A 16,891-nucleotide genomic window follows, 5' to 3' on the forward strand; every position below is an offset into this window, starting at 1 on the left:
AATGGGTAAGGGGCACTAAGGAATTTCTTCCTGAAATCATTGTTTCACTATATGCTAACTAATTTGGATGTAAATTTTAAAAAATAAAGAAGAAAATTAAAACAATTATAGAAAATGTTTAATATATAATATTAAATGAAAGAAACGATATGTAAAAAAATAAAATAAATAAATAAAAATAAAAAATAAAATCAGAAATAAAAGACATCCAGATGGCCAACAGTCACATGAAACGATGCTCAATGTCACTCCTCATCAGGGAAATACAAATCAAAACCACATTGAGATATCACCTCACGCCAGTCAGAGTGGCTAAAATGAACAAATCAGGAGACTATAGATGCTGGAGAGGATGTGGAGCAATGGGAACCCTCTTGTACTGTTGGTGGGAATGCAAACTGGTGCAGCTGATCTGGAAAACAGTGTGGAGGTTCCTCAAAAAATTAAAAATAGATCTACCCTATGACCCAGAGATAGCACTGCTGGGAATTTACCCAAGGGATACAGGAGTGCTGATGCATAGGGGTACTTGTACCCCATTGTTTATAGCAGCACTTTCAACAATAGCCAGATTATGGAAGGAGCCTAAATGTCCATCAACTGACGAATGGATAAAGAAGATGTGGTTTATGTATACAATGGAATATGAATTGGCAATGAGAAAGAATGAAATCTGGTCATTTGTAGCAACGTGGATGGAATTGGAGAGTGTTATGCTAAGTGAAATAAGTCAGGCAGAGAAAGACAGATACCATATGTTTTCACTCATATGTGGATCCTGAGAAACTCAACAGAAGACCAGGAGGGAGGAGAAGGGGAAAAAAAAGAGTTACAGAGAGGGAAGGAGGAAAACCATAAGAGACTCTTAAATATTGAGAATAAACTGAGGGTTGATGGGGGTGGAGGGGAAGGGAAAGTGGGTGATGGGCATTGAGGAGGGCACCTGTTGGGATGAGCACTGGGTGTTGTATGGAAACCAATTAGACATTAAATTTCATAGTAAAAAAAAAAAGAATGTATCAACTAGAAATGAAACTCTAAAATCTGCTAGTGTAGGGAATGCTTTCAAAGCAGAAGGATCTTGAATTAGCTCTGATAGTGGGTGCATATGGATTGGCCAGAGAAAGGGGAGGAGAGGAGGTGAGAACATTTCAGGAGGCAGAAACACCTGGAGCAGAGTGATCAGAACAGAGTATTCATTGGACACTGGTAAAATGGGTGGGTGGTAAAATATTGTGAAATTAACACCTCCAATGAATATTTGTCTTTAGTTTTTTGTTTGTTTGTTTGTTTTTGTTTTTACAGGGAAGCATTTGACAACTTTGTATCATTAATGAAACAACTGGGAATTCGATGCAGTGGTTTGCTAAGGAGAGGTGATATCATGGATTTCTTAAAAAATGAGAACTTTGACTTGGTATTTGTTGAAGCACTTGACTTCTGTTCTTTCCTCATTGCTGAGAAGCTTGGGAAGCCATTTGTGTCAATTCTTCCTACCCAATTTGGAAGTGTGGACCATGGGCTACCAAGTCCTGTGTCTTATGTTCCATTATTCCGTTCCTTGCTCACTGACCACATGGACTTCTGGGGCAGAGTGAGGAATTTTCTGATGTTCTTTGATTTCTCCATAAAGCAAAGGCAAATCCATTCTACCATTGAGAACACCATCAAGGAACATTTCCCGGAAGGCTCCAGGCCAGTTTTGTCTCATCTTTTAAAGAAAGCAGAGCTGTGGTTTGTTAACTCTGACTTTGCCCTTGAATTTGCTAGGCCCCTGCTTCCCAACACTGTGTATGTTGGAGGCTTATTGGCCAGACCTGTTAAACCAGTACCACAAGTAAGTAAAACCTCAGTGCTCAATAGCGATTTCATGCAGAGCTCTTCAGTGCAGAGTTGGTGGCTTCCCTGCCAGTGGGAACTGGGAGTGAAGTAGGATGAGACAAACAAAACACCTAAATGTAAATTTTTATTTTTTTAATTTTTTAATTTTTATTTTTCTGTTCTATTTATTCTATTCTATTTTAAATTTTATATTATTTTGGTAAAAACACTTAATATGAGATCTAGCCCCTTATCAAAATTTTAACCATACAATACGTAATTATTTACTGTAGGTACCATATTGGATCTCAGATCTCTAGACCTTATTTATCTCACTTATCTGTAATTCTTTCTCCATTGAATAATAGCTACCCTTTTCTCTTAAACCCTAAACCTTGGAAACCAGCTGCCACTTTTCATTTTATGAATTTGAATATTTTAAATTCTTCAGATAAGTTAACTCATGCAGTATTTGCTTATCTGGCTTATGTCACTTATCATAATATCTTTAAGTTTCACCCATGTTTTCCCATATTGCAAAATTTTCTTCTTTTTTAAAGAATACATAATATTCTTCTTAAAAGAACATATAGTATTCTTTTTTAAAGAATATAAGTATTGTTTTTTAAAGAATATAGAGAACTTTTAAAAAATATGTAGTATTTTTTAAAGAATATATATATAATATATATAATGGAATATATATATATATATACATATATATATATCTCACAATTTCTTCAACCGTTCATCTTTAATGGATATTTTATTTGTTTCCATATCTTGCTTATTGTGAATAGTGCTTCCGTGAATATGGGAATACAGACATCTCTTTGAGATCTTGATTTCCATTTTCTGTTTTTAATTTGTGGGGAAATTTCCATACTATTGTCCTTAGTGCCTTTGACATTTTTCATTCCCAACCACAGTATGTAAGGGTTGTTATTTCTCCATATCTTTAACACTAGTTGTCTTCTGATTTTTAAAAATAACTACCAATATTTGTGAATTAATAACTCATTGTGGTTTTGATGTGTATTTCCCTGATGGCTAGTGTTGTTGAGTACTTTTTTCATATATCTGTTTGCCATTTGGCATGTTTTCTTTGGATAAATGTCTATTCAAGTCCTCCATCTATTTTTAATAGAGTTTTAAGACTTTTTTCTTCTCCATTGAATTGTAAGCCTTTCTTATACATTTTGGAGATTAATCTCTTAGGATTATGGTTTATAAATGTTTTCTATTATGTAGGTCTTCTGTTACTCTGTTGATTGTTTCTTTGCTGTGCAGAAGCTTTGTAGTTTAATGTAGTCTCACTTGTTTTGTTGTTTGTTTTGGTGTTTGTTTCTTTTGATTTTGATATTTCATTTTCTAGTTTATTGTGCTATATTTTTGAAATCAATAGCAAGACCAGTACCATGAAGTTTCACCCTGTGTTTTTTTTCTAAGAGCTTTGTCGTTTCCGTCTTAGGATTAAGTCTTTAATCAATTTTGAGTTGAGTTTTTTGTATGGAGTAAGGTGAGGGTCCAGTCAACCTCTGGTGAGAGGTTGTTTTCATAACTATCTGCCAACTTTGGTGAGACTGGTTACACAATTGCCTGGGGTACAGTTAGTTTTTAGTTATTTTTATTTTTATCTTTTAAGTACTTCAAATAAAATATTTTTAAAATATTTCTGTACAGAATGAGAGCATGGAACTTCCTATTCTAATGTCATGTTGTGCTCTTTTCAGTTTTAAATAATAGATTTACATTAATCTTATAATTATCAAAAGATAGTAAAGGTGATTTTAAGTGGTCCCCCAGAATGGTAGTTCTAACAGTGTAGTGCTGGATGGAGTCAATTACAGCCCAATGGAACAATGGGGTATAGGTTGGGAATTGGGAACAACCAAACCATGAAGAGGATGGAGAAACTGTTATAAAGAATTGACAAAACTGTATTCATGCTCACTTTTAGGGGATTAAATCAGAAACTTCCTAGGGGGCCTGGTGGCTCATTTGGTTAAGCATGTGACTGCGGCTCAGGTCATGATCTTACCATTCGTGAGTTGGAGCCCCGCATTGGGCCCTGTGCTGACAGCTCAGAGCCTGGGGCCTGCTTCAGGTTCTGTGTCTCTCTGTTTCTGCCCCTCTTATGCTCGCACTCTGTCTCTGTCTCTCTGTTTCAAAAATAAATAAACGTGAAAAAATTAAAAAAAATTTCCTAAGAATAATCTAGGAATTATTATATGCTATATATTATATAGCATAATATATGCTAATTAATATCACACAAAATAGACTTCAGTCAAAAAGTTCACAGGAGGTAAAAATATTTTATAAATAGTTTAATATAACAAATCAATCAATGTAATACATTATTAGAGTGGAAGGAATAAAAAAACACATCATGTCAATATATGCAGAAAAGATATTTGACTAAATGAATACCCTTTCATGATAAAAACAAAACTAAGGGTAAAAAAGGTACTTCTTCACATGACAAAGATATTTACTGGAACACTCACAGCTAACATCATATTCTTTATGATAGACAGAAATTGTGCTGCCTCAGGTCAGTAGTCTAAGATGCCCACTGCTACTTAAATATGCCATAGACAGAGCAAGTAGGCAAGAAAAAGAAATTCTGAATTGGAATGGACAATGTCAAAATAGCTTACATTTTTTTATATGACATAAGTCTCTCTATAGAACATCCCAAAGACTTCACACACCAAAAAGAAACTACTAGATGTTAAACAAATCTAGCAAAGTTGCAGGGAAAATATCAACATGGAAATAGGACTTGTGTTTCCATACACTGGCTAGGAACAACCTGAAAATGAAATCAAGTAAATTATTCTGCTTACAACAGCATCCAATTAAACTGAGGAGGTGAAAGACATGTATGTTCACTGGACACTACAAATTTCCTGAGAGAAATTAAGAAAGACCTAAATAAATAAAAAGATATCTCTAGATCATGGATTATGATACTTAATATTGTTAAAAGAGCAATACTACTGAAAATTATCTACAGATTTGATCTAATCCTTATCAATAGTTTAATGGCCTTTTTTATAGATGAAAAAGGCAGTTTTCAAATGCATATGGAAATGAAGAGACCCTGAATAACCAAAGCAATAATAAAAAGAAGAATGACTCATACATCTGTGACTAATTCATTTTTACAAGGATGCCAAAAACAACCAATGCAGTCTCTTCAGACTCTCTTCAGAAAATGGTGCTGAGACCATTGGATATTTGTTCACATTGAAGGGAATGTATTTTGAGCCTTCCTCACACCACATACCAATATGAACTCAAAATGGATCAATGGCCTAAATAAAGAGCTAAAAGCCATAAAATTCTTAGAAGACAAAAAAGGGATAAATCTACACAGACTTGGATTTGGCAATGAATTTGTAGATGTGACACCAAAGCATGAGTAACAACGGAAAAAAATACATAAATTGGACTTCATCAGGATAAAAAACTTCTCTGTATCAAGGTAGAATGCAAGTTCGTCTTCTCACTGCCACATTTTAGCCTCATACTGGAGGTCCTAAGTAAAGCAATAAGACAAAAAAGGAGGTAAAAGGCATATAGATTAGACAGGAGGAAATAATATGGTTTTGTTCACAGATGGCATGATGGTCCATTTAGAAAATCTGAAAAGTCATAAAAAAATCCTAGAATTAGTAAGCAATTGGAGCAATGCCACAGGATACTAGTTTAATGTATAAAATCATCTTTTTCTTATATATCAGCAATGAATGGAGGAATATGAAATTAAAAACAATAAACTATTTACATTAGCACTACCAAAAATGAGATCTTAGGAATAAATAAAAAATATGTATATATACAAGATTAAATGAGGAAAACTATAAAACTCTAAAGAAAGAAAGAAATTAAAGAACTAAATAAATGGAGAGTAAGTCCATGTTCATGGGTAAGAAGACTCAATATTGCCAAGATATTAGTTCTTTGAAAATTGATCTATACATTCAATGCAATCCCAATCAAAACCTCTGCAACTATTTTGTGGATATTAATTAAAAAATTTTAAAATTTGCATGGAGAGGCATGTTTTAGGGTTCAGTTAAACCCTAAAAAGCCAACACAATATTGAAGATGAAGAACAAAGTTTGAGGAGTGATATTGTCAACTTCATGACTTACTATAAAGCTACAATAATCAAAATGGTATGATATTGGCAAAAGATTAGAAGTCAATGTAACAGAATAGAGAAGCCAAAATAGACCCACATAAATTTAGTGGGCTGATGTGTCATAAAGGAGTAAAGACAATAGTATAGAGAAAGCAGACTTTCAAAAACCAACAGTGCTGGAAAAATGATCTGACTACATAGAAAATTAATTAGCCTCAGATCCTACACATTCAAAAAAATTAACTCAAAACAGACCGTAAACCTTAATATAAAAAGCAAGTGCAAAGTACGAAACTTTTAGAATATGATATCAGAAAAGAATCTAGAGGACCTAGGGTTTGGTGAAAACTTTTTAAATGCAAAACCTAAGTCATGATCTATGAAAGAAAGAGTTGATAAGTGTGCTAAGTTGAAATTAAAATTTCTCTTCTGGGCAGGAATTATCAAGAGAATGAAAGGAGGAGGAACAGAACACAACCAAATGTTTGGAACAGATCTGTTAAAAACTATTATTCAAAATATTCAAATAAACACAGACACACATATACACAATATACAAAGAACTATTAAAATTTAACAATTAAAACCAGTATTTTAAAAATGGACCGAACACCTTACCAGAACTGTCAACAAAGAAAACACAGATGGCTCATAAGCCATATGAGCCTCATATGAAGGAGACACATGACAGATATTTTCCCAGCATTACCTCAGTTTCCAGAAGGCCTACTGCCCCCTACTGGTCTAGGACATCAAGTGGCACTCTCCCAGGCACTAGCACCCTGGTCTGACATTGGAACACTCCTAAGTGACCATGTATCCCTAGAACTAGGATGAGGGATGAGGATCACCCTTGTTCTGGGGTCATGTTGTTAATGAAGAAAGAAGTTTCCACACCCTGTACTTTCCTCTTCTTAAAACATTGTTAAATCAACATTCTGAATCTAGGTGTTGGTGCTACAGTATGTGTTAAGTGCCTTATGTGCAATGTGGGCTATTGTGATAGTGGCTGGACACCTAAGGCTCTCTACACATCCATTTGTGATTATTGAAGGTATTCATATGGTATGGCGTGTCCTGAGATCTCAGAAAAACGACTTCAAAACCACCAGACACAATGGATACGAGCACAGTGAAGAGTGCACTCAGCTGTTCCCAGGGCTATGAGAACAATTTCAAGACAGTGAGCTCTAGGTACTGACAGGAGGGTGTATTCAGTTAATAGTTGACTTTCATTTCATGAATGTCTAGGCTTTCATAAACAACTTTGTTCACATCCTGTCCTTTCTCACTTCTCTCCAGGAATTTGAGAATTTCATCAGCAAGTTTGGAGACTCTGGTTTTGTCCTTGTGGCCATGGGCTCCATAGTGAGCAACTATCAGTCCCAGGAAGTTCTCATGGAGATGAACAGTGCCTTTGCTAATCTGTCTCAAGGTGTGATATGGAAATGTAAGTTATCTAAGTGGCCCAAAGACGTCAAATTGGCAGCAAATGTGAAAATCGTGGACTGGCTTCCTCAGAATGACCTCTTGGGTAAGGACTACCCAGATCTATTTCTCTCTTTCCATTTATGTAACTTTAGGGCTCTACTAGGCACCCCAGCAGCCTGTGAAGGAGCAGATGGTAGCTAAAGGTAACGTCTAGAGGGTAGGAATGGAGCAGCCAGCTGGAGTTCTTGGGATATTAGGTATACTTCCCAAATGGCTAAAGTTTCCATGTTTTCTTCTTCCCTTCTATTCCTGATACCTTCAGTCAGAAGTGATATTATCATGCCATTATTTTGACCCTATCATATTTGGCACTGAACAACATTGCCTAAATACAAAGACAGTTTACGGACTCTGAGAACACATATCAACGGCCATACTACCAGTGTTTTCCAGGCATCTTGAGCACCTGTTAGGCTTTATGCCATTGTAGAAACACACTCCCACACTTACTGGTTCACCCTCCTTTGCTGCAAAAGATGTACTCATACTTTCACAAGGTTTCTGTTAACTGTCTGAAGAGTGTACTAAAATATCTGAATGTCAAGCTGAATAACCTCTCAGCTTTTTACCTGGTTCAACAAATTCTCTGGTAACAGAGAGCTAGATGGTTCTGCACATTTTTTTCAGAAGGCATGGGGTATGTAAAAAGATTCTGATTTTCAAAGAAACACAAATAAATTCTGATGCACATCCCCGTTGAGAGGCAGTGTTGGAGATGAACTCTTTGTTATCAACACTTGTTTTAGTTTTCTCTAAAGAAGGGTGGAGTAAGCACACAAGAACTGGAAATACTGAGATGGGTGGTCCATCATTCTCTGCTTTAGAGGATTTCCTATGGAATTGAATAGAAAGCATATGAGGTGTAAGTTTGATGAATGTCACATGATTATGTGTCGTCAATGAAAGTGTTAAGACTTCAGATAACAGGGAAGTGAATGGACAGTGAAAGAGAGAGGGTGAAACCTGGAGAGTGAGAGATGGAAACAGAGATAGAGTGAGATACCAAGAGAGACAACAGGGATGGGAGACGCAAGAGAGATGTAGCATTGAGAGAAAAGAATGGATGGATGAAAGGATGGATATGGGAGGAGGATTATTTCTTGCTAAGCACTGTTCTCTGCAGATTTCCTTGGGTTCTTATTCCCACATGGATTGTTTTAAGGAATCTCTGTACAGAGACAAGGCCAGAATCTTGTATCTTGGAATATGCACCCTTGAGTGTGTCCTAAGCTAAATCAGTATATCAGTTTCTCCAACATAATTTGAGATCTCTTTGTATTTTTTTTCTGCCCTTGCTACTTTATCAGATGTTCTGAAAATTTTCACCCTGAAATATTCTGCTCTGTTCCTGATTTACAACAGCTCACCCACGCATCCGTCTTTTTGTCACTCATGGTGGGATGAATAGCATAATGGAGGCCATCCAACATGGTGTACCCATGGTAGCGATTCCTGTCCTTAAAGAACAGGCTGAAAACATGGTCCGAGTAGAAGCCAAAAAGTTTGGTGTCTCTATTCAGTTAAAGCAGATCAAGGCAGAGACATTGGCTCTGAAGATGAAGGAAGTCATAGAAGACAAGAGGTATGGAGCTCTTTGGGCTTGTGGTCACTTAGGCTGAAAGAAGGCATCAAATACGAAGGGTGCTGTGTGGCACACTTTTGCAATAACAGCTGGAACTTCCAGGACACAGAATATGTATGTGACGCTAACATCTGACCTGTTACCTTTGAGAGCAAGACTAGGCATTTAGGTTAGATATTGAGAACGAGTTCTACTCAACTATAAGTAGGACTGTGACCTACTTATATAGGGTTTCTGAGAGGTGTTATATTTTAAGGGTGCTTATAATTGAATTACTTAAGGCAGAAGGTTGCCTTTCAGTCCCCCAATATGCCACACTGTTTCCTGCCTCAGGCCCTTTGTCAGTGCAGCTCTCTAAAACATCCTTCCTTCTCCTCTCAGGACTGGCACCTTCATGACAGTCGGACTAATCTCCAATGCCCTCTCCTCAGAGAGGCAGTCTTTATCTAACAGTCCTAACTGCACTCTTCTCCCATTCCCTTCAATCATAATTTCATTTTTCCTTCTTATCGCTTCTCAGGATCAGCAACTACCCCATCCCCATTTCTTTCTGTTTTAATTTATTGTGTGTCCCTCACACTATAGAGAGTAAGCTCCCCTAGATGGCCAAGTGTGTCTCTTGTGTTCCCATATTCCCAGGGCCTAGTAAAGGGCCTGCTACAAAGTAAGGATGAATTTATGTTAAGTGAATCAGTAAAAGGGCCCATGATATCCTAGGTAAATTCCCACCCAGCACAATGATCTGATAACCAGGATGAACTGAATAACTTATTAGGGTCTCCAGGACATCTACACTGAGTGGGTTATATGTTACATCCCATATATTCATATCTACTCTTCCTTTTATCAACCATAAGCTTCCTGGGTAGAGATTTGACTTTACAACTTAGTCCCTGTTTTATAGTTTAGCACTTTTAGCACTAATCATGTATCTTCGCATGGAGGCGCTAGTTTGAGCTTTTCAGTGGGACCAACTGGACGGTGGTAAGGCCAGGCCAACAACTTTTCCTTGAAAATGAGTCTTCTGTGCATGCAGAGGAAAGCATGTGTGACACGAGGTCTCTAAGACTTCTGAGACCACAGAAGTAATGCCCTGCCTCTGTGTCTGCCAACAGGTACAAGTCAGCAGCGGTGGCCGCCAGCATCATCAGGCGCTCCCACCCCCTGACCCCTGCCCAGAGGCTGGTGGGCTGGATCGACCACATCCTCCAGACAGGGGGTGCGGCCCACCTTAAGCCCCATGCCCTGCAGCAGCCGTGGCATGAGCAGTACCTGCTGGACGTCTTCTTGTTCCTGCTGGTGGTCACCCTGGGCACCCTGTGGCTCTGCGTGAAGCTGTTGGGCATGGTGACCAGGTGGCTGTGTGGGGCCAGGAAGCTGAAGAAGGCCTGATGGGGATATAATGTTGATGGTTGTCTCAGGACCCACTGGTTGTACAAGGCTTCCAACAAACACAGGACACTGCTGGTGTCTTCCCCATATTGGCACTTTAGGGTGGAACACAAATATCTCCTCATTATAATCTGCCTCTGCTTAGAAATTCTTATGAAGTAATCTTGGGATCTTTTTTAAAATTGTGGTAAAATTTATATTATGTAAAATTTACCATTTTAACCATTAAGCGTACAGTCGTTGGCATTAAGCACATTAACGTTATCATGCAAACCTCACTACCATTCATTCCAGAACTGTTTTCATCATCCCAAATTCAAACTCCATGCTAATCAAACAGTAAACACTCATAACCCTGCCCCCACCCCCATGACCCCACAGGCTCCTGCCAACCCCATTCTACTCTCTGTGTCTGTGAATTTTATCTTGGCTTCTTGACTTGCCCCTCATCAATGGCCTCCTCACTCAGATCCAGGCCTTCATCCGACAGCCCTGCTTTCCTCCCCATTCCATGTCCTTAGACACAGGGCCCTGCTTACTTCACTGTTGCTCTCTGGACACTTTTCTCTCCCTGATCTTTCTCTATCCTCACTTTTTATGGCATGACATAAGATCTTGGCCAGTTGTTTCAGTTTGGGTCTCTTTCCTCTTGTGTCTCCTTCTCACCTCATGTCCAAGCTCAGGAAGCCTCTCCTCTGTCTGTCCTGCAGTTAGGCAGGGGTGGCCCTCCCTGGACTCCACTTGTGGTCTCTGTGCTGAGTCCCCTCCTATGAAGAGCATCTCCTTTGCTCTCAGACCTGGAGCCTGCCTTTCGGCCACAGCTGATGCTGTGTTTTTCACTTGTCACAATTACCTTCTCATTTCTCACTCTTAAAAATGTAGTCATGGTGACCTCAAGTCAGATCCCAGACCTCTGTGTGAGGCTCTGGGGCACAGGTCCAGTGACCAGGGCCATTCCCAGGACTTTGTTGATTTAGGAAACATCTTTCTGCCACCCTACTGTGGCGTAAATAGGAAGTAACCCACTATGTATAGCAATTACATTCAGTTCCTAGCAACATACACCACAAAAAGAGTGTTTTAACCACCAGGGTTATTTTTTGTTTTCTTGTTTGCTTCTTTGATAAGGACTGGTGTGGTGGCTCCATCTTATTGTCTGTAGATTTTGCTCCATTTTTTTTTTTTGACTTTTTGATATTTTTTACTAGACATCAGGCTCCCACTCTGGCAGGTTCCCTTTATAATATATTTTACTTTCAAGTGATTATGTGTTGATATTTGCTTTTGCATTTACAGATGGAATTATATTTCTCCTTTAAAGTTTCAAATGTATGCTATCTTGTGGGTTATAACACAGTGAAGAAAATAGTAGATATGCAGAATGGTCCCAGAAACCATAGTTTGACTGCTTAATTCTGGGGTTGTGCCCACATCTTGAAATAATTCAAATAGAGGATGAAGCAGCTGCTACCAATACTTCTTGCAGATGTGGAAAGAGGCCCATCCTTACCAAGGTCAGGATAGGATTTTCTGGGTAGAATGTGAAGTGGTGCCAGGTGTCTACTGAGTCCTGTGAGTTCTCATGCTGCACAATGTCACTTATAGTCCCAAGCACATCACATGAGGATGTGTGTGTGTGTGTGTGTGTCTGTTATTCAAGGTTTAATTTTTGTAATTCTTTTAAAAAAGTGTTTATTTATTTATTTTGAGAGAGAGAGAATATGAGCAAGCAGGGGAGAGGTAGAGAGAGAGGGGGAGAGAGAGAATCCTGAGCAGGCTGTGTGCTGTCAGTGCAGAGCCCAACCTTGGGCTCGATTTCATGAATTGTTAGATCATGACCTGAGCTGAAATCAAGAGTCAGATGCTCAACCAATTGAGTCACTCAGGTGCCCCTATTTCTGTAATTTTTATGAATGAAATCTCTAAAATTTGTCTTTGGCAATAGTGCCTTGAAAGGCAGACCTGAAGCTTTTTTTGTGTTGTGATTAGAAAGAAAAGCCAAGATTTCTTACTTTCATAATCAACAAACGGATATAAGGATCAGGCTTTCAGATGCTGATTCCCTTTTCCATTCCTACCACATCATCATCTTTGAACACTTTTAACTCAGTGATGCCAACTCTCTGCCTGCTGCTTCCTGGGCTCTGCTTTCATCCAGCACATCTGATCAAAGGAAGCCATGAGTGAGGATGATGCCTCTAGTATGGATCCATTGAAACCTTCTCCACTGGACTGTGTCAGCATGGTCTTGACAGTATGGACATCTGATCTCATCATTTCCTGGTTAAGATCCTTTCCTGGCTCTCATTGTATGTAATACAAGCCCTCTGTGGTTTGTGTCTGGCTACCACTCCAGGAGCATCTTGAAAACTTGGAAATAGACCCACGCAGACATGTTTACTTGATTTATGACAAATCTCTTCAGCAAATTTTACTGGAATAACTGATATCTGAATAATCTTTGATTTTTACTTAATGGCACACACGGAAAAACATTGACTGTTACTGCATACCATACAGTATGCAAAGTAAGACATTTGATAAATTGGACTTTATCAAAATGAACAAGCTTCACTCTTCTAGAGACATGCGTAAGAAGACAAAAATATAAGCCATAAACTGGGAGAAAATATTTCAACACATTTCTCAGAGAACTTGTATCTAGAATATTCAAACAAATTTTACAACCAGTACAAACATGGACAAAAAAAGCTTGACCAGACACTTCACAAAAGAAAATATGCAAATGGCCAATAATCACATGAAAAAGTGGATACAGCAGTCATTTAGAGAAATGCAAAATAAAACCTCAATATCACAACACATCTACCAGGCCGGCTAAAATTAATAGGACTGATCATATCAATAGTGAGCAAGAAGACAGAACTACTGGAACTCATACCCGTTCCATTGCTGAGGAGAACGTGAAATGGTGCAGCCACATAGGAAAATCGCTCTGTAGTTTCTCAGTTAAGCATATACTTGCCACATGTCCCAGCATTACTTGTAGGTATTTACTTTAAGTTCATGAAAACATATGTCCACTTGAAAGTCTATACACAAATGTTCATAGCAGCTTTATTTATAATGGCCCTAGATTAAGAAAAATTACATGCTCATCAATAGGTGAATGAAATGACATTGTGTTGTATCCATGTAATGAATGCAGTTTGTTGCATACAAATTACACTTTAAAATTGATTTGAAAATCTCTATGTGTGAGATGTGTTTTTTAAAAGATGTTTATTTATTCATTTTGAGAGAGAGACAGAGCACAGGTGAGGGGCAGAGATGAGAATCCAAAGCTGGAAGCACAGAACAAGAGATGAGGCTCGATCCCACCAACTGTGAGATCATGACCTGAGTGCTTAACAGACTGAGCTACCCAGGCACCCCTGTAGGAGATGTGTTTTTGAGTGTCTTCCTCTTGTGTACTCTAAAATGTAGTGTTCACCAATTATTGTTGCATTACATATAATTGGAAATGCAAATACATTTTAATTTCTAGAATAATAGAACTAGTACAATTTTGATGAAGGAGGAGAAATGTGTGTATAAGAAATGGAGTTACTTCTTAGAGAATCAGAGGACTAATGGTAAACAGACTAAGGAAGGAATCAAGTTCACATACTCAGACCTAATCCAAATTTATTTTGTGTGTGAGACCTGTAGTCTCTCCATAATTATAAAATAACACATTCAGAAATGATAAAAACAGGCAAAATATTTAATTTGTTGACATCTAATGGGCATGGAATATGACACACATGAAGGATCTACATATAAAATGCATATATTTGGAGGTATGTGTTAGAATGTCAAAATGAAGTTCAATCTGTCATTTATGTTTCTTTTCACTATGTAGTGATTCTTTCACTGACATGTTTATACCATTACCACTAACCATGATCACGTATTGATTCTTTGTTTGCCTAGCTACAGTAAATACTCTATGGATGTGATTTTCCCCCATGTCAATCTTCTGTTGTTTGGTTTATGACATCCTGATTGCAGGCTTAGTGAGATGTTTATTTGTCAACCAATTAACCATGAAAAGGAAGTAAATGGAATATTTGTCTTAAACTTTAACATAGTCAAGGAACTATTTCTGAAAAGCAGATTTCATATTTTGAATGCCCTTAATATGAATGCATCTTATCTCGTTCAACAATTTGATTCAGACAACACTGGCTGATTTTATGTCTGTTCAAGTCACCATGGGGAGCAATTTGGAAGATGCAAAGATGAACCAGAGTATCCTGGTCCTCTCAAGTGGCTTCCCACAGTCTTACTGATGAATTAATTGAAAGGTAAATCTATCTGTCATTGTCAGGGCATCTTGTCTCTGTGGTGAGTTTAGCTTAGTAATTTTACTTAGTGTAATGAAATAACACAGTGTAATACCATGAGCTCAGCTGCAGTAAGGAAGAATGTTTCTGGATAAAAAGCTAATGGTGTGTGGGGAAGACAGTCAGAACTAACCTGGGGTGGACGTTGGTTGCACATCAAATACCCTGCCAGTGTCAACAGCTTTTTAGTGCTTGGTGGGTGTCATGTACCATATACAGGGACCTTCTGAAAACAGAATGTAACCCTAAAAGAGAGACAAAGAACTTATTTTGCAAGTGGGTTTTTCTTGTTCCTCAAATCACACTCCTCTGGAAATTCCCTCAACATAGGCAAGTCTTTATTAAAATCCACAGAGAATATCACCTTGATCTCCAGGGCAAGGCTGAGAAGTGGACAAGACAAATATAATGTCTTCTCTAGAGATTGTAGAAATCAATGACCACACTTGCCTGAGAATACAGGTTAATGTACAGTGCAGAACAGAACATGGAATACATGTCCTAGTTTCTTTGTAGTACTTATTGGTGGAAGCAAGAGAAGGGATGGAAATGATGAGGTAGGTTGGGATGTCTTGAAGGAGAGCATGAGTTAGGTACTGTTTTCTAAACAGGGCACTAGACTGCTTCTTAACTGGCAAACTCATTACTAAGGAACAAGTGTGAGAAGAGAAGAGAAGAAAGGAAAAAAGAAGACACCAAGGATGGAAAGAGTAGGCAATGCTATCCTATCAATGTGAGGATGTGGAGGAGAGAGGGCTTTGGATCACTTACAATTACACCTATGGCTCCCCCTGTGTGCTGAGGTTTTAAATCTTACTGGATAGAGGAGACATCCTAGCAGTAAGCTATTCAGAGACAACAGAAGAGCAGGAAGGGGTTATCTTATACAACATATGAGGCACATTTTGATGCTGTCCTCTAAACCAAACAATTGCCAGCTACACTTCCTGCTGGCTTCCCTCAGAAGACAAACAACTTGAGCTTTCACAGCCACTGGATTTCCTAGGCAACAGAAGTGTAAACTTGAGAAAAGGCAGAGCCAGGGTAGGGATTGACAGTGAGCTTAGCCACTTAAGCTGTGAATCTGCTTCAGTGATTTCCAAGCTGTGCAATCATCCTGAAGAGGGCGGCCAGCAAGTCTGAGGAGGGGAGGGAGCTGGGAGGGAGGTGGATGGAGGAGCTGAGCCCTCCCAGGGGAGCCGGAGAGAGAGCGTCCCTAGTTTCAGATCCCAGCAACCGGTGGCAGCAGGTTAGCATTTAAGGTAAATGAGTGTTTTTGATCTATTATGTTTATTTGATCACTTTGTTTAGATTTAGCTAAACAGAGAAAGGAAGACAGGGAGAAGAAAGAGGAAAGGTGTTACTTTCTAAAGAGAAAACCAACAGTTGGTGAGAATTCTTGGTTGTCAGTCTAGGGAGGAAATAGCTTGGTTCTGGGAGAGGCTTTTGTCATCTTTATGAAGAGGTGCTCAGATAAAAATAAAAAAAATTATTTGATAAAGGGAAAGGAAATAAACATCACTGAGCAACACTTTGTACTAGGTACCTATGAGTGAAGTGTTTGGGTGAATTGCTTTAACTAGCTTGTATGGCCATTAAAAAATTGACCTTCAAGAATATTAAATATCTCCAAGTTATATGCAATTAAAAGATTGAGCTTTGATTCAGACCATGGTTTTTCTGACATTCACAGAGGTGCTATTTCTGCCATACCTTGCCAAACTGACCACATAGACTCAGATAAGAAACAGAACTCTTATTAAAGTGGGCTGGCATAACTTGCTAAAACTTGTAGAGTTGATTTGATTTATCACAAAATTGAGAAGGGCCTTAGTAAATAGCAATATCTTGACTTCAGTCTGGGGTATAGGTAAACCATACTAAGTAGATGAAATTGTTTCCTGGTTTTAGAGCTCTTTTTTTTCCCCTCAAAATCTTATAACTACAGAAATGTCTTTATTTTGTAATTGTGCATTTTGAATATTGAGATTTAAATCATGGCCATTCATTTATTTTCAAATAGCAGTAGTCTAATAACCATAGCAGTGATCAATTCCAAATAACAATCTAGTAGCATAGTCCTAGGTGCTGATGATATGA

At 38.2% G+C, this 16,891-nt stretch overlaps 2 protein-coding genes across 7 annotated transcripts in view; both read left to right on the plus strand.

The window, feature by feature from the left end:
- LOC101097701 (UDP-glucuronosyltransferase 3A2) overlaps positions 1-10,671 on the plus strand; it is a 59,054-nt gene extending 48,383 nt beyond the window's left edge. For 3 of the 4 annotated variants that reach the window (XM_045038137.1, XM_019811937.3, XM_045038138.1), the window contains exons 4-7: positions 1,306-1,837; positions 7,280-7,511; positions 8,831-9,050; positions 10,166-10,671. In XM_045038137.1, the coding sequence (XP_044894072.1) occupies positions 1,306-1,837; positions 7,280-7,511; positions 8,831-9,050; positions 10,166-10,442 (1,261 nt within the window). In that variant the 3' untranslated portion in view covers positions 10,443-10,671. The remainder of the gene's footprint in view (positions 1-1,305; positions 1,838-7,279; positions 7,512-8,830; positions 9,051-10,165) is intronic. The other variant, XM_045038135.1, reaches the window with a different exon arrangement.
- Positions 10,672-12,234: 1,563 nt separating this feature from the next.
- CAPSL (calcyphosine like) overlaps positions 12,235-16,891 on the plus strand; it is a 42,804-nt gene continuing 38,147 nt past the window's right edge. For all 3 annotated transcript variants that reach the window (XM_045038146.1, XM_045038147.1, XM_045038148.1), the window contains exon 1: positions 12,235-16,053. The gene's annotated coding sequence lies outside the window, so the exon portion shown is untranslated. The remainder of the gene's footprint in view (positions 16,054-16,891) is intronic.

This window comes from Felis catus, chromosome A1 (assembly GCF_018350175.1).
Source record: "Felis catus isolate Fca126 chromosome A1, F.catus_Fca126_mat1.0, whole genome shotgun sequence".
NCBI classification, from domain to species: domain Eukaryota; kingdom Metazoa; phylum Chordata; class Mammalia; order Carnivora; family Felidae; genus Felis; species Felis catus.